The sequence below is a fragment of the Globicephala melas genome, chromosome 3, assembly GCF_963455315.2.
Source record: "Globicephala melas chromosome 3, mGloMel1.2, whole genome shotgun sequence".
Lineage (NCBI taxonomy): Eukaryota > Metazoa > Chordata > Mammalia > Artiodactyla > Delphinidae > Globicephala > Globicephala melas.
Window position 1 is genome coordinate 51,757,812 of NC_083316.1, and position 23,984 is coordinate 51,781,795.

General features: G+C 36.0%; 1 protein-coding gene across 2 annotated transcripts in view; it reads right to left on the minus strand.

Moving 5' to 3' along the window:
• CENPK (centromere protein K) overlaps positions 1-23,984 on the minus strand; it is a 39,794-nt gene that overhangs the window by 12,443 nt on the left and 3,367 nt on the right. Inside the window, exons 2-6 of one of the 2 annotated variants that reach the window (XM_030844345.2) lie at positions 23,442-23,496; positions 16,531-16,681; positions 14,441-14,497; positions 11,316-11,388; positions 6,330-6,376 (exon numbers count right to left, since the gene is read on the minus strand). In XM_030844345.2, the coding sequence (XP_030700205.1) occupies positions 6,330-6,376; positions 11,316-11,388; positions 14,441-14,497; positions 16,531-16,647 (294 nt within the window). In that variant the 5' untranslated portion in view covers positions 16,648-16,681; positions 23,442-23,496. Of the gene's footprint in view, positions 1-6,329; positions 6,377-11,315; positions 11,389-14,440; positions 14,498-16,530; positions 16,698-23,441; positions 23,497-23,984 lie in introns of those variants that run through there. The other variant, XM_060295427.1, reaches the window with a different exon arrangement.

The window sequence follows — 23,984 nt, forward strand, 5'->3', positions numbered from 1 at the left end:
TGCAGAGTCTTAACCACTGGAATGACAGGGAAGTCCCTCATGGCTTGCACACTTCTATCACAATTTATAAAGTCTTTTTTTGAATCATGAATTAATATGGAATTTTGTCACTTAATTCTTTCTGAATTTATTGAAATGATAAAATGCTTTTTTTCTTTTTTAGTCTGTTGATATAGTGAATTACAAAACATTAGTGAGATAAATTTTGTAAATAACAAATAAACGGAGGCCTAAGTAAATGCAGAGACCATATAGTGCTCATGGATCTGGACTGAGACTCAATATGTCTCTTCTCCTCAATTTGAACTATAGATTCAGGGCAATCTCAGTCAAAATTCCAGTAAGCTTCTTTATGGGATAGAATGACAAGCCAACTCTAATTTATATGAAAATATGAAACAATTTTGGTAAAAACAAAGTTAGAGAACTCATACTACTTAATTTCAAGACATTACAAAGCTTCAGTAAACAAACCAACACAGTATTGGCCTAAAGACAGAAATACAGAACAAAGGAAAAGATATATCCACCACATAGGATGGAGAACAAATGGAGAGTCTAGAAATAGATCCACACATATATGATCAATTAATTTTCAACACATATGCAAAGGAAATTCAAAAGAAAAAGATAGTTTATTCAACAATTTGTGCTAGAATAATTAGTATCCACGTGAAAGAAAAAAGAACCTTTATCAGTAACTCATTCCACATGCAAACGTTATTCTAAAATGGATCATAGATCTAAACGTGAAACCTAAAATATTAAAATTTCTAAAAAAAAAAATGAAAGAAACTCTTTGTGACCTTAAGTTGGGCAAGTATTTCTTATATTTGAGTACAGACCTTAAAACAGGGGTCCCCAATCCCTGGGCCGCGGAGAGGAACTGCACAGCAGGAGGTGAGCAGTGGGTGAGCAAGTGAAGCTTCCTTCACTGCCACCCTCCATTGCTCCCCAATGCTCACATTACCATCCCACCCCCAACCCCGGTCTGTGGAAAAATTGTCTTCCACGAAACTGGTCCCTGGTGCCAAAAAGGTTGAGGACTGCTGCCTTAAAATAAAACTTGATAAAGTAGAGTTAATCAAATTAGGAAGATATTATTTTATTAAATTCTCTTTGTTCCCTGAATTGCCTCTATTTTCTTAAGATTCACCTTCATAAATTGTTTTGGGTTTCCACCTTTCCATTTGGAGGCATTTCACAAATGTCAATGATCATAGGCTGGCCATTCAACATTTTCTTTCCTTTTTTTTTTTTTATAAGTCCAAAACCATTTATTTTTATTTTTTTAAAGTTCATTTCTTTCTTTACATCTTTATTGGAGTATAATTGCTTTACAATGGTGTGTTAGTTTCTGCTTTATAACAAAGTGAATCAGTTATACATATACATATGTTCCCATATCTCTTCCCTCTTGCGTCTCCCTCCCTCCCACCGTCCCTATCCCACCCCTCCAGGTGGTCACAAAGCACCAAGCTGATCTCCCTGTGCTATGCGGCTGCTTCCCACTATGCTTCTCACTAGCTATCTATTTTACGTTTGGTAGTGTATATATGTCCATGCCACTCTCTCGCTTTGTCACAGCTTACCCTTCCCCCTCCCCATATCCTCAAGTCCATTCTCTAGTAGGTCTGTGTCTTTATTCTTGTCTTACCCCTAGGTTCTTCATGACATTTTTTTTTTCTTCTTAAATTCCATATATATGTGTTAGCATACAGTTTTTGTCTTTCTCTTTCTGACTTACTTCAGAAAGGACAGCCTCTTCAATAAGTGGTGCTGGGAAAACTGGACAGGTACATGTAAAAGTATGAGATTAGATCACTCCCTAACACCATACACAAAAATAAGCTCAAAATGGATTAAAGACCTCAATGTAAGGTCAGAAACTATCAAACTCTTAGAGGAAAACATAGGCAGAACACTCTGTGACATAAATCACAGCAAGATCCTTTTTGACCCACCTCCTAGAGAAATGGAAATAAAAACAAAAATAAACAAATGGGACCTAATGAAACTTCAAAGCTTTTGCACAGCAAAGGAAACTATAAACAAGACCAAAAGACAACCCTCAGAATGGGAGAAAATATTTGCAAATGAAGCAACTGACAAAGGATTAATCTCCAAAATTTATAAGCAGCTCATGCAGCTCAATAACAAAAAACAAACAACCCAATCCAAAAATGGGTGGAAGACCTAAATAGACATTTCTCCAAAGAAGATATACAGACTCCCAACAAACACATGAAAGAATGCTCAACATCATTAATCATTAGAGAAATGCAAATCAAAACTACAATGAGATATCATCTCACAACAGTCAGAATGGCCATCATCAAAAAATCTAGAAACAATAAATGCTGGAGAGGGTGTGGAGAAAAGGGAACACTCTTGCACTGCTGGTGGGAATGTGAATTGGTACAGCCACTATGGAGAACAGTATGGAGGTTCCTTAAAAAACTACAAATAGAACTAACCATATGACCCAGCAATCCCACTACTGGGCATATACCCTGAGAAAACCATAATTCAAAAAGAGTCATGTACCAAAATGTTCATTGCAGCTCTATTTACAATAGCCCGGAGCTGGAAACAACCTTAGTGTCCATCATCGGATGAATGGATAAGGAAGATGTGGCACATATATACAATGGAATATTACTCAGCCATAAAAAGATTTGTAATGAGGTGGATGGACCTAGAGTCTGTCAACATTTTCTTTTAATTGAAGTATAGATGACATACAATACCGTATGTTACAGGTGTAAAATACAGTGATTCACAATCTTTAAAGATTATGTTCTATTTATAATTATTATAAAATATCGACTACATTCCCTATGTTGTACAATATATCCTTATAGCTTCCCCCCCCTGCCCCCCACCGCATCGCACTACATGCAGGATCCTAGTTCCCCAATCAGGGATCGAACCTACGTCCCTCTGCAGTGGAAGTGCAGAGTCTTAACCACAGGACTGCCAGGGAAGTCCCCTTATAGCTTATTTTATACATAACAGTTTGTACCTCATAATCCCCTACCCCTATATTGCCCTTCCACTTTCCCTCTCCCCACTGATAACTGCTAGTTTGTTGACTATATCTCTGAGTCTGTTTCTTTTTTGTTATATTCACTAGTTTTTTGTATTTTTTATTTAGTTTTATTTTTTAAAGGTTATACTTCATTTATAGTTATTATAAAATATTGACTATATTCCCTCTGTTGTATAATATAACGTTGTAGATTATTTTATACCTAATAGTTTGTATCTCTTAATTCCCTACCCCTATATTGCCCCTCTCCGCTGCCCTCTCCCCACTGGTAACCACTAGTTTGTTCTCTTTATCTGTGAGTCTGCTTTTTTGTGATATTCGCTAGTTTGCTGTACTTTTTTAGATTCCACATATAAGTGATATCATACAGTATTTGTCTTTCTCTGCCTGACTTCTTTCACTTAGCATAATGCTCTTCAAGTCCATCCATGAGGCTGTAAACAGCAAAACTGCATTTTTTTATGCTTCAGTAGTATTCCATTACATATATACACCACATTTTCTTTATCCATTCATCTGTTGATGGACACTTAGGTTGCTTCCATATCTTGGCAACTGTAAATAATGCCGCTATGAACAATGAGGTGCATGTATCTTTTTGAATTAGTGTTTTTTTTTTTTTTTTTTGGATATATACCCAGCAGAGGGACTGATGGGTAATATGGCAGTTCTATTTTTAGTTTTTGGAGAAAACTCCATACTGTTTTCCACAGAGGCTGCACCAATTTACATTCTCAACAGTGTATGAGGGTTCCCTTTTCTCCGCATCCTCACCAACACTTGTTATTTGTGTTCTTTTTGACAACAGTCATTCTGACAGGTGTGAGGTGTTACCTCACTGTGGTTTTGACTTGCATTTCCCTGATGATTAGCGATACTGAGAATCTTTTCACATGCCTATTGGTCATCTGCATGTCCCCTTTGGAAAAATGTCTATTCAGGACTTCTGCCCAGTTTTTAATTGGCTTGTTTTTTTGTTTTGTTTTGTTTTGTTTTGTGGGGGCCACACCACATGGCATGCAGGATCTTAGTTCCTTAACCAGAGATTGAATGCATGCCCCCTGCAGTGGAAGCATGGAGTCTTAACCACTGGACTGCCTGGGAAGTCCCAGCTTGTTTGTTTTTTTGATGTTGAGCTGCGAGTCATTTATATATGTTGGATATTAACCCCTTATCAGTCATAGCATTTGCAAATGTTTTCTCCCATTCAGTACGTTGTCTTTTCATTTTGTTGATGGCTCCTTCGCTGTGCAAAAGATTTTAAGTTTAATAAGGTCCCATTTGTATATTTTTGTTTTACTTCCTTTGTTTGAGGAGACAAATCTAAAAACATATTGCTATGATTTATGTCAAAGAGTGCTCTGCCTAAGTTTTCTCCTAGGGAATTTATGGTTTCTGGTCTTACACTTATGTCTTTAATCCATCTTTAGTTTTTGTATATGGTGTTAGCGAATGTTCTAATTTCCTTCTTTTACATGTAGCTGTCCAGTTTTCCCAGCATCACTTATTGAAGAGACTGTCTTTTCTCCATTGTAAATTCTTGCCTCCTTTGTTGTAGATTTATTGACCGTAAGTGTGTGGGTTTATTTCTGGGCTCTCTATTCTGTTCTATTGAGCTATGTGTCTGTTTTTGTGCCAGGACCAAACTGTTTTGATTACTGTAGCTTTGCTGCATAGTCTGAAGTCAGGGAGCATGATTCCTCCAGCTCCATTCTTTCTCAAGATTGTTTTGGCTATTGGGCATCTTTTATGTTTCCATACAAATTTTAAGATTTTTTTGTTCTAGTTCTGTGAAAAATGCCATTGGTATTTTGATAGGGATTGCACTGAATCTGTAGATTGCCTTGGGAAATTATGGTCATTTTAACAATATTAATTCTTCCAATCTAAGAACATGGTACATCTTTTAATCTGTTTGTGTCACCTTCAGTTACTTTCATCAGTGTCTTCCAGTTTTCTGATTACAGGTCTTTTACCTCCTTAGGTGGCTTTATTCCTAGCTTACCTTATTCTTTTTGATGCAATGGTAAATGGAACTGTTTCCTTAATTTCTCTTTCTGATAGTTCATTGTTATTGTATAGAAATGCAACATATTTCTGTATATTAATTTTGTATCCTAAAACTTAACCAAATTCATTGATGAGTGCCAGTAGTTTTCTGGTAGTATCTTTAGGATTTTCTATGTATAGGATCATGTCATCTGCAAACAGTGACAGTTTTAGTTCTTCCTTTCTAATTTGGATTCCTTCTATTTCTTTTTCTTGTCTGATGGCTGTGGCTAGGACCTCCAACACTATGTTGAATAAAAGTTGGTATTCTCATTTAAAGCTCAAAAACAAACTTTGTTTATAAATGGCTTTTTGATGGATGGCCATCCTGCTTTTCACTGGGATCCCCCATATATTAATACTTACAGACCTTTTTTCTCAGGCCATTTAGATTTTCCAGAGATTATTTTAGCTCCAGTCTGAAGCTACTTTTATACTATACTGTAGGACCCCTGGAGATAGATCAAGGGAAGAAGCTGGTACTTCACCACACAGTATAAAAATGTTAACTTGAACTTTGACTTTTGACCTCACACTACCCCTACTAAAGACCCAACTTGGTGTGCTGAGTCCAAAGCCTCAATAGTTTAATGTCTCCACTCCATATACCTCCAGTTTTTAGGTGTGTGGGTAAAAGTTAGTCTCTTGATTGCAAAAGAGAGAGGGAGAAGTTCTAGTAGTCTGTTCTTACTTTAAAAAAAATCTCCTTGTTTTTAGCTCCACACTTGAACCCTGAATTTTGAAGTACAAGGTTCCTTCAAATTCAAAGCCTTTCTCTTCAGTTCTGTAGGGCAGATAATCTCTCTTGTTATCATTACTTCTGTCTCTTGGAACACAGATACTTTTCTATTTCCATGCTCTACAACCTTGTTTAAAATTCTTCTTTGCCTCTATCTTCTCTCCTATACTTTGATCTAATAAACTGACACTTTAAAAAAATCTTTATTGACATTTATGTTAAGTTTTGGGGAAAGATATACATGTATGATCATTTAGCTATGTTTAACCTTTTCACTTTGATTATGAAGAGTTTAATCAACTAAAAATTAAGTACAAGAGTAAGGTTTACATATTTAATTCAAAATTCAAATCATCTAAAATATCCTGTTCAATAAAACGTAATTAATACAATTTTAAAGTGGTTTCATCTTACTCGTTATGGCATGAGCTTATCCAAAACACTTCTAGTTATAAGTTATTTTGGATTACTATAAATTCAGTAACTTACCTCTTCTTTTCCTAATGTTACCAGAACTTCTTCATTCAGTGGAATCACTACAGGAACAAAATAAACCAAAATTATACATATGCTTAGTTAAGTCTCAAAAATCAAGAATTTGATTTTATGGTTTCTGAGATACCCCTTTCCCTTTCCATTTATATATTACAGAACTTTTTATGAGATGTGTACAGTTTTTATGAAATTTTTTAATTTAACATCTTATATAGCCAACTTATATATCATTTTAGACAAATGTGATATTTATGCCTTTTGTTTTCAGTGCCTTTTTCTCTTCTCATTTTATTTTCCTAATCCATCAAAAACAAAATTAATAATCTACAGTGTGTTCCTTAAATATTTCTGTGGTTACATGATTCTATGCATACATATACACATATTCATACATATTTGTACATATACATGCAAGTGTTATTAATTTTCTTATTGCTGGTTTTACAAGAATGAGATAATATCATACATATGATTCTTATTTTCACCCAAAAAAACCCCCATGGAAATCCTGTATATTCATTTGGTGTAAGTCTAATTCATAATTTTAAATCATTGTATAATACTCTGCAGGGTAAATACACCAAATGTGTTCAGGGATTTCACTACTGATTCAGCATTGACTTTGTGTCTAGTTTTTAGCCTCAAAAAACAATGACACAGGAAGCATTCTTTTATTTATGTCTTTATATATTGGTGCTCTCATTCCTGTGGGATAGATTCTCAGAAAGTGAATTTCATAGAAGGAAATGTGTATTTTGAATTTTAAAACAGGATGCTAGATTCTTTTAATTTTTCTAGAAGCAATGAACAAGAAACAGCAAAAGATACTATAAAATCTTCTAAAATTTTTGCCAGTCTAATGAGTATAAACTAATATTCCTTAATTAATTTACATAGCAAAATCAAATCCCTTATACTTAGAAAAGTTCAACTCATACTAAGAAAAGTTTATCTTTCCTAATGAAGTGCTATTTAAATTTCTCAAATGATATGCTACTGAAACTTTCTAAGCTATTTGCCATTCTAGAGGGTTTTTTAATAGAAAAGAGCTATGTACTTCATAGGCCCTGTATTAGAACTAATTATAGGTAGCCCTAGGATGGCTATACAATGAAAAGGATTCTAAAAACATAAAGTTCAAAAATCTCCCCCTTGGCAAGTGTGGCCAAAAGTAGCACTTCAATGCTAAAACAATCATTTCAACAGATACAATATGACAGGCTCTAAGAATATAAAGATTTTAATTCTTTCCAGTGTGGCAGTGTACAGGATTCACAACCTTAAGCAAGGTGGGTATTTGACCAACAGGTCAGTGTGTTCAGTGCTGGCAGTACAAGGTTTGTACGTAAAAGATTATGAAAATAAGAAAAATAAAAATTTTAAATTCCCTGACATATAGCATCAAAAAGAATAAAATACTCAAGAACAAATTTAATTTAGGAAGCAAAGAACTTATACGCTGAAAACTACAAAATGTTGCTGAAAGAAATTAAAGACACACCAATGAAAAGAAAAAACATCCGGTGTTCAAGAAGTGTTAAAACTTAATGTTATTAAGATGCCAATAACACCCAAAGCAATCTACAGATTCAATGTAATCTCTATCAAAATCCCAATGATGTTTTTGTAGAAATAGAAAAATCCATCCTAAAATTCACATGGAATCTCAAGGGACTCCAAATAGCCAAAACAATCTTGAAAAAGAACAAATTTGGGGGTCTCACACTTCCTAATTTCAAAACTTACTACAAAGCTACAATAATCAAAACAGTGTGCTACTGGCATAGAGACAGAGATATAGACCAATAGAATAGAGAGCCCAGAAATAAAAATCCTCACTGTGGGGACTTCCCTGGTGGTCCAGTGGTAAAGAATCTGCCTTACAGTGCAGGGGATGCAGGTTCGAGCCCTGGTCCGGGAAGATCCCACATGTCGCGGGGCAACTAAGCCAGCACGCCACAACTACTGAGCTAGAGTGCCCCAACGAGAGGGCCCACGTGCCTCAAACTACAGAGCCCACATGCTCTGGAGCCCGTGCGCCACAACTACAGAGCCCATGTGCCCTGGAGCCCGCACGCCACAACTAGAGAGAGAAAACCCATAGGCCACAACTAGAGAGAAGCCCGTGCACCACAACAAAGACCCGACACAGACAAAAAAATAAATTAAATAAATATTTTAAAAAATTCTCACTGTATGATCAATTGATTTTTTTTGAATTTATTTTTTTATACAGCAGGTTCTTATTAGTTATCCATTTTATACATATTAGTGTATATATGTCAATCCCAATCTCCCAACTCATCACACTCCCACCCCACCTCCCCCCCACACCATCAATTGATTTTTGACAATGGTGTCAGGACAGTTCAATGGGGGAGAGAACAGTTTTCTCAACAAATGGTGCTGGGAAAACTAGATAATACACATGCAAAAGAATGAAGCTGGACTTTCAACTTTTCATTAAGTTTGAAAATTTCTAAAATTAATAAAAAAAATTCTTGATCAAGAGGTAAAAAGTCTATTTTAATAAAACTAGTGGATTGATGATAAAGGCCTAAAGTAAATCTGTGGCAGTAGGGCTCAATATTTAATGACCAGCTATATGTGAAATGGGAAAATCTAGAAGAATCTAAAAGGACTCTTAAATTTGTAGCTGATCAAATAGATTCCATTCAATGTGTCAGGGAATGGCAATCAGTTCATGAATCTGAGGCATCTGTAGAATAATTTGGAAAAGAAGTCTAGAAGGTAGAAAGATATATAAGTGTGATATTACAGAGAAGTCTGGTTTGGATATACAGACTTGAAAGTTGTTGTGGAAATTGTGTGTCCTCTCCCTATCCCCCCACCCTCTCCCACCCCACCCAAAATCAGATTTTGACGCCTTAATCTCCAGTACCTCAAAATGTGACTATATTGGGGCTGGATCTTTAAAGAGGTAATTAAGTTAAAACAAGGTCATCGGGATGGGCCTTACTCCATTATGAATGGCATTCTTATACAAAGAGATTAGAACACAGACAGGTAACCATGTGAAGACCCAGAAAGATGATAATCTATTAGGCAAGGAGAGAGGCCTCAGAAGAAACCAACCCTGCCAACACCTTGATCTTGGACTTCTAGCCTCCAGAATTGTGAAGGAAAAAAAAATCTTCTGTTGTTTAAGCAACTCAGTCATGCTACTTTGTTATGGCAGCACTAGCAAACTAATATAGAAGTCATTAATACAGATATAATCCATAAAAACAGAAGCAGAAAATATAATGTTGAAATAGCATATAGAGTAAGAAGCAAAAATCGCTGAACACAGTCAACTGGAGAACACCAACATTTTAATAGCAGAGTATGAGCAGTCTCTGAGATGCCCAATATAATGCTAGAGGAGGCAATAAGAAAAACAGTTGAATGCAAATTAAAATAAAAATTGTATACACATACCTATCTGATGTGCCAAAATTAAAAAAACTACAAGGTGAGGACTTCGCTGGTGGTGCAGTGGTTAAGAATCCGCCTGCCAATGCAGGGGACACGGGTTCGAGCTCTGGTCCAGGAAGATCCCACATGCCACAGAGCAACTAAGCCCGTGCACCACAACTACTGAGCCTGCATGCTGCAACTACTGAAGCCTGTGCACCTAGAGCCTGAGCTCGGCAAAAAGAGAAGCCACCGCAATGAAAAGCCAGCACACTGCAACGAAGAGTAGCCCCCGCTCACTGCAACTAGAGAAAGCCCACATGCAGCAACGAAGACCCAATGCAGCCAAAAAAAAAAAAAAAAAAAGACTACTAGGTGGTAGTGAAGACACAAAACAATGGTGGACATTGGCATGAATATAGTAGTTTAAAACAAGAATGCAGATAAAATTGGGAAGAGAATGAGGAGAAAAGAATCCCAATAACTGGGATAGAGAATGGAGAGTAAACTAAGAAGGGATGGGGGGGGACCTAAAAGAAACAGGACAGAGGGGCAAGAGAAAGCAGAAGGGAGACGTAAATGAAAAAAGAGGGTACAATCCATATATAAGACCAAATACAGACATACATACCACATAAAGGAATGTAGGCTTTAATAATAGAAAAATATCTCCTAGTTGGGTATTATAATTACAGATTTTTAAGGCTTTTTTTTTTTTTTTTAAATTTATTTGGCTGCACCGGGTATTAGTTGGTGGCATGCAGGATCTTCATAGCAGGATGCAGGATCTTTAGATGAGGCATTCAGGATCTTTAGTTGCAGCATGCGGGATCTAGTTCCCTGACTAGAGATTGAACCTGGGACCCCTGCATTGGGAGAGTGGCGTCTTAACTACTGGACCAGCAGGGAAGTCCCTTTTAAGCCATTTTCTATTGCTCAACCAAAGGCAAAAATATAGTTGGCCTCAGTTGGACAAGTCAAAAGGCAACATAAAATCTATGTGGCCCTTATGTAAGTAAGTATCTAAAATAATTTCTCTCTTCCACTAAGTAAGTTTCATTCATTAAGAAACAATTTACAGTTTCTACTGAGCATGTAAAACAGTGTCTCCGCCTGCTGATGCAGTGGACACGGGTTCGTGCCCCAGTCTGGCAAGATCTCACATGCTGCGGAGCGGCTGGGCCTGTGAGCCATGGCCACTGAGCCTGCGCGTTCGGAGCCTGTGCTCCGCAACGGGAGAGGCCACAGCAGTGAGGGGCCCGCGTACCACAAAAAAAAAAAAAAAAAAAAAAGTGTCTATGAGGATACAATGATGGCTGTAATAAAATCTCCATAATCAAGATTACTATATTCTAATGTGAGGCAGATATGTTCATCTATAATAATAATGAAGTATGAAATAATGTGTGTAAAAAAAGAAAAATAACGTGACTTCCTAATAGCAATGGAAATTATTAGGCAATTTCAAGAGGGTAAATGGACCTTGAATTCTTCTTGTGAACATTAAATTAATTCACCATTAATTTGTTTACAAAAATATAAGCCTAAAAATAAGAATCTTACTTTCAGGAGTTTCTTTCTGCCATTGACTGAGTTCAGCAGTCAAACATTTCACTTGAATAATTAATAACGACAGCTATTTAAAAAAAAAGAACAAGAGAATAAAACAAAGTCATTTCTTGTGGAATATTCATATTTATTCATAGATGAAAGCGTAGACAGTCTTAATACTTTAACACAAGTTCCTAACATAAATGGTTAACACAATAGCAATCAAAACTATAAAAAATTATCACTCTTAACAGAATTTTCCTTAAAATGGCTTATAAGTTGCCATTACACCAGCAATACAGTATTAAAAATGATCAATTCTAACTTCACCATTCAACCTAAAAAAACCTAAGTACATTAAGTTTATTCCCTAAATTAATATTCTTTTAAAAAAAGAATGTTATTTCTTGCCAACATTTTTTAAACAAATTTGCTTTAAATATGCTTTTTTTTTCCTTTCTATGCACTTTCAGAAAAATTGCAAGTATGTTTAGCTGAGCAGTTAAAAGTAAGTTTAAATATCAATACATATATAAAGACAATTATAAAATGAGACTGGTTCCACAAATCACATATAAAAACCAGTTTTACTACACAATAGTTTGTAAACTGTGTACCCCTTTAGCCAAAAATAAATTAGGATATAAAAATTAGGATATAAAAATGCATTTACAGGTATTAAAATTTTTACCAAAAAAGAGTTTAACATTATTTTCTTAGAGATAATTAAATAAGAATGTAAAAAAGTTTTTTGTGAACTATACAGTGATTTATAAATGTTAATTATTATTATTATTATTACTGGAAAAGGATAACAAATACTTAAAAAGTACTATTTAAACTAGGCAAAACTATCATAATGATAAGGTATCTATATCACTTTTCCTGAACATATTAGATTGAAATATATAAAATTACTGATACTTATTTTTGAACCTATTAAAAAACTGTAATTTAACCTCATACTATACTGATGAAACTCAGCTCTTACCTTCTAAAGCCCAGCTAAAGCAAACACCCAAATTATTTGATACTGATATAAAATTAAACCCTTTCTGAAAAAAAATAGCAGTAGTATTTCTAAAGTGATTTAAACACACATATTTGAGAAATCCTGCCATTTTCTCATTTAAATATCTAACTTCTTGCTTTGGAAAATGGATTGAGTTTTAATATTGAAGTTTTGAAGTTAACAGATATGTCAAAAAGAGTTAACAAAGCAAGCCTGAAATTATGCTTAAAGGCCTGCTTGGAAGGTTGGCCCTTGGCTGGCATCTGGCTTCAGAAGGTTCCCACCAACCTAACTCACAAGAGTGGCTCTCTGTGCCTAAAGTGTGAGAAAATACAATTTATGCTAAACACCTGCTTTCCTCCTGAGAGTCTGGTATTTTGATAACTGCTAGGCAAGGGGTGCCTATGTGACTATCCCCCACAAAAAACTCTGGGCTCTGAGTCTCTAATGAGGTTCCCTGGTAGACAACATTTCACACTCATTGTCACAACTCATTGGGGTAATTAAGCACGTCTTGTGTGACTCCACTGGGAGAGGCTCCTGAAAGCTTGTGCCTGGTTTCCTCTGAACTTCAACCCATGCTTCTTTTCCCTTTGCTGATTTTACTCTGTATCATTTCAGTGCAATAAATCCCGGCCATGAGTATGACTATGAGTACTGTGAATGTTCCTAGAGAATCATCAAACCTGGGAGGAATATTAGGGATCTCTAACAAAATAGGAAAAGACATTTTGTGGATTCTTTAGATAATGCTATTATTGACTATCTCAGGATACTGATTATTTACAACTACATAAGCACTTCCCTCAAAACCAAGTGTTTGGCTTACTACCTGAAAATCATTCAGGAAACTTACAGACTTCATCCCTAGTGACTCTGATTCAGTAGGTCTCAATTTCTACAACATAAGAACCACATTTCCCAAGGAAACCATATAATTATTTATTTACTGTACAATATTTTTCCAAATAAAACATTCAGTTTTACCCTGTATAAAAGAACACTATTTATTTATTGATGGATAAAAAGCTTTTTACAAAAGATGGCTTAATTTTTTTATCACCAATTTTTAGAGATCTGGTGTAATAGGCACTTCTAAAAGTGACAAATTAGTTTTTTCCTCTTTTTCTCTCATTCTCATTTATTACTGAGTATTATTATGCTCACAGGTTTTTATGTTTTCACATCATTATAATCAATTGAAGCCATTATTTCTTTTAATGCTCACATGATACTAAATTTGGACAGCCAAGTGCCTTCAATTGGTTCCAATGTCTTTTGACATGCTCCCACTAGTTTTGGAGAACTTTCATTGGAATTATTTGTATATTTAAATCTGTTCTTAGAATTTTTATCACTAAAACATTTTTAACTTTTTATATGGTCAAATGCATCTAAGTTTTCTTTTACCATGTCTAAATTTCTATTATCAGCCGAGACATTTTCCCCTGGTCTCTAACTAGATTGCACAAATAGTCTCCAGCTTTTCTTGTAAGATTTTCATAGCAATTCATCCAGAATTTATGTTTATATAATGAAAGATAGAAGTCCAATTTTATTTTCTCCCAGATGGATATACAGTTGTATCACTATCATTTATTAACTAATTCATCCCTTTCCCAAAGATTGGAACTATCATCTTTGTCATATTTTAAATTCTTAATCTGTTGCACTGAACCACTGGTTTATCTCTAAACCAATTCCATAGGTCTTTGCATTTTGAAATGAATATTTTAATCCTTTTATTAAGCTTAGGGTAAAATCAGTTAAGATTCCACACAGACAGTAAAATAACTGTGGCTACTGCACCTAACACAAAGTACGACAGTATTTGTTCTAATTTTTAACACGGTATCATAATAGCAGCCAATGAGTAATTCACTCAAAGTTGAATGTATGTGTAGTTGTTAAAAGATAAATGATAAAGAATTTATTTACAACAGATTATTCAAAAAGTTTTTAAAATACTCCTCTTAAATCAGAAAGAGTAGAAAATTTTCCAAATCATTAAGCATACAGGTATTAACAAAGCTATTATACTTGGCATAAATATAGATGACACACTTCTTATCTAAAACAATAAATTCCACTTACCTACTTTTCAGAAGAACAAAAAGAATCATACCTGAGCATTTGAATCAGTGAGTGTCTCAGTTCCAACAAGCGATAATTTGTTCTGACACTTGATTTAAAAAGTAAAGAAAAACAAGTCACACACTATACACCACAAACAATTCCTTTTCCTTGTCCTTTTATACCAATGTAATATTCCTCTAAAACAATATACAAATATCTGATATATGAGAAGAGTTTGTTTAAATTCTTTACTTCCTAAGCAAGAGGATCAGGAAGGCAGCCAAATAGGACCCAAAGTGAACAGATCAAAAGTAAAAGTGGGGCTTCCCTGGTGGCACAGTGGTTGGGAGTCCGCCTGCTGATGCAGGGGACACGGGTTCGTGCCCCGGTCCGGGAGGATCCCACATGCCGCGGAGCGGCTGGGCCCGTGAGCCATGGCCGCTGAGCCTGCGCGTCCGGAGCCTGTGCTCCACAACGGGAGAGGCCACAACAGTGAGAGGCCCGCGTACCGCAAAGAAAAAAAAAAAAAAAAAAGTAAAAGTGGATGCTTAACTCAACACAGAATGAAAAGATGAGCATAAGAAAAACAAAAACAAAAATTAATAGCTAGGGTGAATTAGAAACGAGATAACGGAAAAATGGGAAATAAAAGAACAAGGGGGAAAACATTACAGAAAGATAACAAAAGAGGTAAGAAGATAGTTAAGATCATAAGAAAATAAAGCCATCAGGAGACATTGTTACTATGCCATTAAAAAAAAAATCCATAATTGTTAATAGTGATTATATCTGAGTAAAAATATGGGCAATTAAAATTTTATTTGTGCTTATTTCTAGGCGCAGTATTTTTCCATCAAAAAAAATTTCAGTTTTTTTAATTCAAATTTCTATATCGAAAAAATTTCCAAAGCAATACAAATTATCTTGAAAATACAGTAATAATACAGAGTACCAAGGATATATGTTAAAAAAAATTTTTTTTAAAAAGAAAAAAACCCCACTAACCTGCCTTGATCTGAAACCTTACTGGGAAGAATAGGATGTAAAAAAATGTCTGTGGCCTATATTATACATTACACTATTTTAAGTAAAACAAATTTTTACCAGCATACTATAGTGCACCAGAAGTGATTCTACCCCAGTAACTCAGAAAATGTACATACGCTTCAAACACAACGTTTTCTAAATTAATTCATATTTTCACTCAAACTCCATAAGTATGTGTTCTCCCCCTTTATATTCTCTATCTTGGGAAATAACCTCACCAACCACTCAATAGCCCAAACCAGGAACCTGAAACTATCTGTAATTCCCCCTCCCCATTTCACAACAATTAACCTCCAGGTCCTTTTGGTCCAAACTTCTTAGCATCTCTTGAATCCATTTTTCTATTTGCAATGACAAGACTTAGGCTTCAGTACGTCTTACAGGACTACTACTAGAGACTCCTAAATATTCTTTCTTTGTATAGTCTCACTCTTCTGCATTCCATCTTCTTCAAAACCACCAGTTATTTTCTCAATCAAGATATCTCATCAGGTCACTTCATGTCTATAATCCTTTAATCATTCCCCATAATATACATTCAACAAAATCCTTCATGTGTTGCCCCTAATTACCTCTCCAGTCTCACTCTACATATCCTTCTTCTCCTAATTTACATGTCATACTATTCTACTTAGAGTTCTCTAAACTCTCCCAACATCTATATATTTTGTTCTTTCTGCTTTGTATACCTCTTCCACTTTCACAGGCTAACTCCTATTTATTCTTTAGAAATGAACTCAGTTATTTCCTCTTTTAGAAAGCTATCTTTGGCCCCTTCAGTCTAGGCTTAGTACTCCTCCTAAGTATAGTCTTTGAACTTTACCACCACACTTCTAATATAATTTGTTATTGCCTCCATTAGATGATAATCTTCTTCAGGGTAGGGACTGCCATAATTTTCTCTCTTTCTACAGCTCACCTAGTATAAAGTTTCTTAAATGAATGCTTATAGGTCTAAAAAATATATAAGTATTTATCATATAATGGCTTTCAGAATCCAGCATAATTATTTCTTTCCTAAGTCTACTATTGAAATGGAATTCAATCTTATAGTAAATAATTGGGATATCACTTTCATGTCTTGATACTTACTTCTTCCATATCTTTCCACATTTCTTCACATTTTTTAATAAGCTCTTCTTCAGCATCTGTAACATCTTCCACATCTGTAGTACTATCTGGATCTAGATGTTGCTGATTCACTGACATGTGCCTTGTGATTTTCTTAGCCTTGTGAGAAAAACTAAAGTATAAAAAATAGTCATTTAATAATATTTGTTGAATACCCATTACTTGTCAGATACCTAGGCGCTAACGATGTAACAGTGAAGAAAATAGGCAAAAATTCCTCCAACCATGGAGCTTACATTCTAGGTGAGGAAAACAGAATAAACTAAAAAGATTAAAATAAATATAAAGAAGCTATAATAAAAAGATTTTAAAAATATAGTGTTGCATATCAAATAATTTGTAAGTACAATGAAGAAAAGCAAGACAAGGAAGAAACACAGGGAGTGCTGAGACAGGGGCAATGTAATTTTACGTAAGGTGGTCATATAAGGTCAATGAGAGGTTGACAACTTAGCCAAAACATGAAGGAAACAAGGAAGTAAGACCTGTGGATATTTAGGGAAAGAGGCTCCAGGCAGAGGGAAATGTAAGTACAAAAGCCTTGGGGAAGGAACATGACTGCTGTGTCCTAAAGCAGTAAAGTAGCCACGGTGATTAGAGCAGAGTAAGGCAGAGAATACAAGATGAAGTCAGAGAGATAATAAGGATGAGATCATGTGGGCTTTGCAAGTCATTTTAACGATATAGGCTGGGATGTTAAGTGATTAGAGGGCTTTGAACAGAGGGATGACATGATTTGAATTGTATTTTAACATTATAACTCTGGATAACTAAAGCCAGTAAGGAGAGAAGTAGGAAAACCAGTTAGAAAGTTACTGCAATGATCCAAGTAAGATGGGGACCAGCATAATATTGAGAGAGTACAAAATGTCCAATTCTAAATATATTTCCAAGATAGAGCCAAAAGGATTTCCTAGCAGTCTGTTTACAGAGTGTCAAAGAAAGAGATGAATCAATTATTATTTTAAAAGTTTGGGCCTAAGCAATTGGAAAGATGGAGTTGCCAGTTACTGAGATGGGGAAGATGATAGAAGAAACAGATTCAGCAAGGCATGAGATGCTGATTAAGAATCCAGTTCAGGACGTGCTAAATTTAAGGTATCTATTAGTGGAGCTGCTATTTAGGCAACTGGATATACATGTTTGCAGTTCATGGGAAAGTTTCGAGCTAGAATTTGAGTCACCCCCATACAGATATTTAAAGCCATGAGGCTAGGTGAGATCAGAAAAGGAAGAGTGTACAGATAGAAATGAGAAGAGTTCCAGACCTGGAGAGACTGAAGAGATGAGGAAATAGTCTGAGAAGGAGTGACCTAAATAGTCTGAGAAGGAGTGACGCATAAGGTAAAAGGAAAAAAAGAGTATGATATCCTGAACTCCAAGATCAGTGTTCAAGGAAGGAGTGATGAACTATCAACTACTAGTGATAGGTCAAGTAAGATAAAAACAGAGAATTGACAATTTACTTGGCAATATGGTTAAGGGACTGTATTTTCCAAAAATAGTCAGCAATATTTCAGGTTGTCACTCCCCAACAAGAGGCAGAGCCTCTTTACCCTCCCCCTTGAACCTGAGTATGCCTTTCTGACTACTTATATGAATAGAATACAATGAAAGTGATGTCACATGACTACCAAGACTAAGTCATAAAAGGCTTACATCTGTCTCTCTCTCTCAGAATACTCACACTTGCAACCCAGCCATGCTATAAGGAAGCCCAAACTAGCACAAATAAAGGGACCATTTGGAGAAGCCCACACTGAAACACTGTGGTTCCCAGCCAAAAACTAGCATCAACCATCAGACACGCATGTGAACAAATTTTCTGATGATTCAGCCCCCAGGCTTTGAGTCTTCTAGATAAGAACCCAGACATTGTGGAGCAGAGACAAGCTGTCCCTGCTATGTCCTGTCTGAACTCCTGATGCAAGAATCACTGAGCACAATAAATGGTTGTTTTACATCTCTGTTAATGAATGCAAGTCTGTGTGCCAGACACACAGTGAGGCCAAACAATACCCAAACGTCAGAGTTCGGAGCAGAGAAAGGTTTATTACGGGGCCATGCAAGGAGACTGGTGGCTCATCCTTAAAAACCCGGAACTCCCTGAAAATTTTCAGCAAAGCCCTTTTATAGGAAAGGTGAGGGATGGGCATGGTTAGTTGTTGCAAACTTTTTCAAGTCAGGTCCTTTGTTCTTGAGGTCAGGTCATGGTCAGGTCACGATGTTCCCATAAACCTCCAACAAAACAAACGTTATTCTCTGTTCTGGCAAGAGAGGGCAAGGTCCCAAGGCTCAACTTTCACCCTCCAAGGTCCAGGCCCTGGCTAAGAGAAGGGGGTTATCCTGCCCCCCTGTGTGGGGGCGTGTATCCTGCCCAGGAGCAGGCCAGTTATCCTGTCCAGGAGCGTCCATCCTGCACCCAGTCTGGGCCCTCCCGCCAGTGCCCAGGCCTGGCTGAAAAGACAGATCTCAGCTGGCGGCGCCCTCAGAGCCAGGTCCCCAGACCCTGCCCAGCCATCGTCACCGAGGGAGCAAGGCGCCCAGGACCCAACCTGCCCTCAGGCTCCTCAGGCCATCCAAACCAGGTTCCTCGGACCGTGACCCATGGAGACTGCCACCACCATTAGGTCGAGGAGGTAGGGATAGAGCAGAGGTTCACTGCTGCTTCAAGGCCTGGGCCTGGCCAGTGGGTGGCCAGGGCGAGGGCTCTGGAGCTCAATGGGACACAGCCCTTAGCCTGTCCCTGGGCCCCCCAGCTCACCCACCAGCCTGAGGCCCGAGGGTCTGGGGAGAAGCCCACAGTCCGCCTGATACTGCACTCTCTGCCGCGAGGACCACTGCAAGACTGACCATTGCTGGAGCAGGACCTCTAACCGCCATGCTAATAGTCGTGCCCCAATGGCTGCACACCTGCCCCACTCCTATTACATAAGTTTTGGAGTAACTTGTCACACAATTTCATTAAAGTAAATAACAAAAATGGAGGTCATTGTTAACCTTCATAAAAGTAGTTTCAGGAGAATGGTGGAAGTGAAAGCCTGACTGAAGTAGACTCAAGAGAGAATAGAAGGTAAAAAGAATTGGACATATCCAGTATATAAAACATTTTCAAGAATTTTTTTCTCTAAAGGGAAGAAGTGAGGTACCAGCTGTAGTGAGATATGGGTTGGAGTTTTTTGCTTTCTTTTTTAAGTTAGGAGGAAATACAGTATCTTTATATGATACAGTAAGAGAAGCAAATATTGCTGATGCTGAAGAGAAAGGAGAGGAAAGAGAAGAATTAGATCTAATACACGAGTAGAGGGGTTGGCTTAAGATAGATATACATACAGTTCATCTATTTTAATGGGAAGGTAGGCAGAATATTAGGGGCACAGATACAGACAGGTAGGTGAATAAATGTGTTGGTAAGAGCTTGTGCAAGTTCTACTTGGATTGCTTCTCTTTTATTAATGAAATGGTAACTAAAGTCATCAGCTATAAATGAAGATGGGGAAAAAGCATTGGAGATTTAAGAACAAAAAAAATGTAGAAAATAGATATATAAGAGAGTGGAAGAGGGTAAAACAGTAGGATTACTAGATAACATTAAACGCCCACTTGAGATTAGTAGTCATGAATTTAAAGTGAAAGTAGAACATAGTTGTGTGTTTTCCTCTATAGTGTAACAGCATAGGTGAAGACAGAGACAAAGTGAAAGAATGACAAAGTCTCTCAGGTATGACCAGAGGAGTGAGTAGCTAAGATAAGATGGAGAATATAACCACTGGAGAAAAGGAGGTCAAGAAAAAGAGAGGCCAGGTTATTTGAAAGATCATCTATATGGATATTAAAATCACCAAGAATTACAGTATTGCAGGAGAGGGACAGTATTACAACAGTATTGCAGGAGAGGAGCTAAAAATCAAGGAATGAAGGAGCTTGACATAATCCTGCTAGATAACTGCTGCAAGGAGAAATGATCGGTGGTACAGTCTGATGGCATAAGATTCAATGTTGGGTAACTTTAAGGAGGTGGACAGAGCAATAAAAAACAATGAGGATGTCTATCCCACAACACCAAATGCAAACCAGAATAACCCACCCCCCCAAAATACTTCTTTCATATGAAACTTAAATTTTATATTGCTTAATATATGACTTATCAACAGAGAGCTTTTAAAAACGTAAATAGATATGTCATAGATTGGAGGACTCCATTTTGTAAAGATGTAAATTCCTCCCAAGTTGATCTATTCAATCTTATTTCAAAATTCTAAGAGTTTTTGTGTGTTTTTGTGGCACTTGACAAACTAATTCTAATTCATATGGACGTACAAATGACCAAAAACAGCCAAGACACTCATGAAGATTAAGATGGGAAGACTTGCCTTACCACGTGTTAAACTTATTTAAAAACTATACTAATTATGATAGTGTTCAATCAGCACATAGACAGGCAATTGAACAATGGAACACAATACAAAGCCTTTCTAGAGTCACACATTTACAAACCTATGATATACACTGCTTTTTTTTTTCAGGTATATTTTGGCCCAAACACACCTCCCTCATTCTTTTTAACAAATGCATAGTATTTGTGGGGAAAAATAAGCCTAGATATATGTCTCAATCTTTATACTACTCCTCCATCCCTCAAAAAATCCAAACCATAAAAAAGAACAGGGAGAAAACATTTTTTTGATCTTGGATTAGGAAAGGCCTTTCTAGACAAAACTAAGTAAAATCACTGTATAAAATTTTTAAAATTCCAAATGGACAAAAATATCATTAAAAAGTTAAAATTTAAAACCCCAAAACTTAAGAAATTTGTATATGCTTGGCACCCAAGACCTAATTTCCTTAATGAATAATGAATGCCCACAAATTAATAAGAAAAAACCAACAACCAATCATAAAAGAAAAAAAAGAAAACTAAAAAAGTGATCACTATAAAAGTCAGGCTATTAATTATTGGGTTGGCCAAAAAGTTCCTTTGGTTTTTAAGTAAAAAAAAAGACACATTTTTCACTTTTACCAAGAACTTTATTGAACAACATATTCACCCTTTTGTTCCACTACCTTCTGCCATTTTTCAGGCAACTTCATAATTCCATCTTCCCAAAACTTTTTACCTTTTTGAGCAAAGAACTGTTCTAGGTGCCTTTACAGTCTTCCAGGGAACTGAAATTTTCTCCATTAAGAGAATTTTGTAAAGACCGAAATAAATGGAAATTTGAAGGTGCAATGTCTGGTGAATATGGCAGATGAATCTGAACTTCCCAGCCAAGCTGTAACAGTTTTTGCCTGGTCATCAAAGAAACATACAGTCTTGTGTTATCCTGATGGAAGGTTATGCATTTTCTGTTGACTAATTCCGGACACTTTTTGTTGAGTGCTGCTTTCAGTTGGTCTAATTGGGAGCAGTACTTGCTGGAATTAATTGTTTGGTTTTCCGGAAGGAGCTCATCATAGAGGACTCCCTTCCAATCCCACCAAATACACAACATCAGCTTCTCTGGATGAAGACCAGCCTTTGGTGTGGTTGGTGGTGGTTCATTTAGCTTGCCCCACCATCTCTTCCGTTCCACATTTTGTACAGTATCCACTTTTCATCACCTGTCACAATTTGTTTTAAAAACAGAACGTTTTCATTATGTGTAAGTAGGGAATCACATGGGGAAATACGGTCAAGAAGGTTTTTTTCGTTTAACTTATGTGGAACCCAAACATTAAAGCAATTAACATAACCAAGCTGGTGCAAATTATTTTCAGCGCTTGATTTGGATATTTTGAGTATGTCATCTATCTCCTGCGTGGTATGATGTTGATTGTTCTCAATGTCTCAATTTGATTGCTATCAACTTCAACTGGTCTACCCGACTGTGAAACATCGTCCAGCGAGAAATCTCCAGCATGAAACTTTACAAACCACTTTTGACATGTTCAATCAGTCACATCACCTTCTCCATAAACTGCACAAATCTTTTTCTGTGTTTCAGTTGCGTTTTTACCTTTCTTGAAATAATAAAGCATGATATGCAAAAATGTTGCTTTTTTTCTTCCATCTTCAATATTAAAATGGCTACACAAAAATTCACCAATTTTGTTAAGCTTTTTTTTAAATGCACGTAGATATGACAGCTGTCACAATACAATCTAACAAAATTGTTTCAAAAGACAACTAAGCACTATAGGGCCATCGTAGGGAAAAAAACCAAACAAATCTTTTGGCCAACCCAATACTTTTGGAGGGAGGGAGAAAGGAGATAAAAGGAGATGGGGAGCTCTGACTCGGATGGGTCAAGTGGAGAGACTTCCGAAGTGATTATCAAAATTTTATTTCTTAATCTGCATGGTGATAAAGGTGTTCGCCTTATAACAATTTATAAACTTTATATTTATTTTGTGTGGGGCTTTTCATATCTGTATGGTATTTGCAATAAAAAGGCAAACAATAAAAACAATTTAATAGAAATGAGTAAAGAACACAAATGCGGAATTAAAAAAATTATCTTTTGAATATAGAAAAATGCACTTATCCTTACTCATAAGTCATAAAAATGCAAATTAAACAAAAGTTATTTTTCATTCAGATTAGCAATAATGAAAAAATTAATAAAAAACAATATTGGCAAGAGTGTAGAACAAAAGGCATGCACTGTTTGTAGACCAATCCCTTTGTAGGATAATTAGCAATATCCATCAAAATTTTAAATGCATTTATCTTTTGACCCAGAAATTCTACTCCTAGGAATAATCCTACAGATAGATACATTTGCATAAGTCTACACAGGTATGCTTACTGCAACATTATCTATAAAAAAACTTTATGGGAGTGAACTCTTCAATCAGACTGTCTTGGATTAAATTCTGGCTTCAATACTTACAAGCTGTATGACCTTGGACAAGTCACTTAAACTATCTGTGCCTTGGTTTCCTTACCTGTAAAATGAAGATAATATTACTCTATAGGATTGTTATGACAATTAAATGAGTTAATATACGTAAAGCTCTTAGAACTGTGCCTAGCATATAAAAAACTATATCGGTATTGGCTATTAACATTAATATTAATGTTAATAGCCAATACTGAATGTCAACTAGTAGAAAGCTGGTTAAATAACTTACGCCATATCCAAAAATGTTTACACTAAACATCTTCCTTGCTACACACAAAAGATATAGTTAAGTTCACAAAGCCATAAACAGTCATTAACAATTTTTGACTTTTATGCTTAAAAATATTCTAACATTATATAAATATTTGTTTTAAATATACCTTAATTTAGAAATTAAGTGCAAATTTAACTTTCCCTACTTTGTAGAATACTAACCAATAAAATACATTATCAGCATGCAAAATGTGAAAGTCTGTGTGTGTGTATGTATGTGTATATAGATATTCAACAAGTTAGCTGAATGTGCAGCTC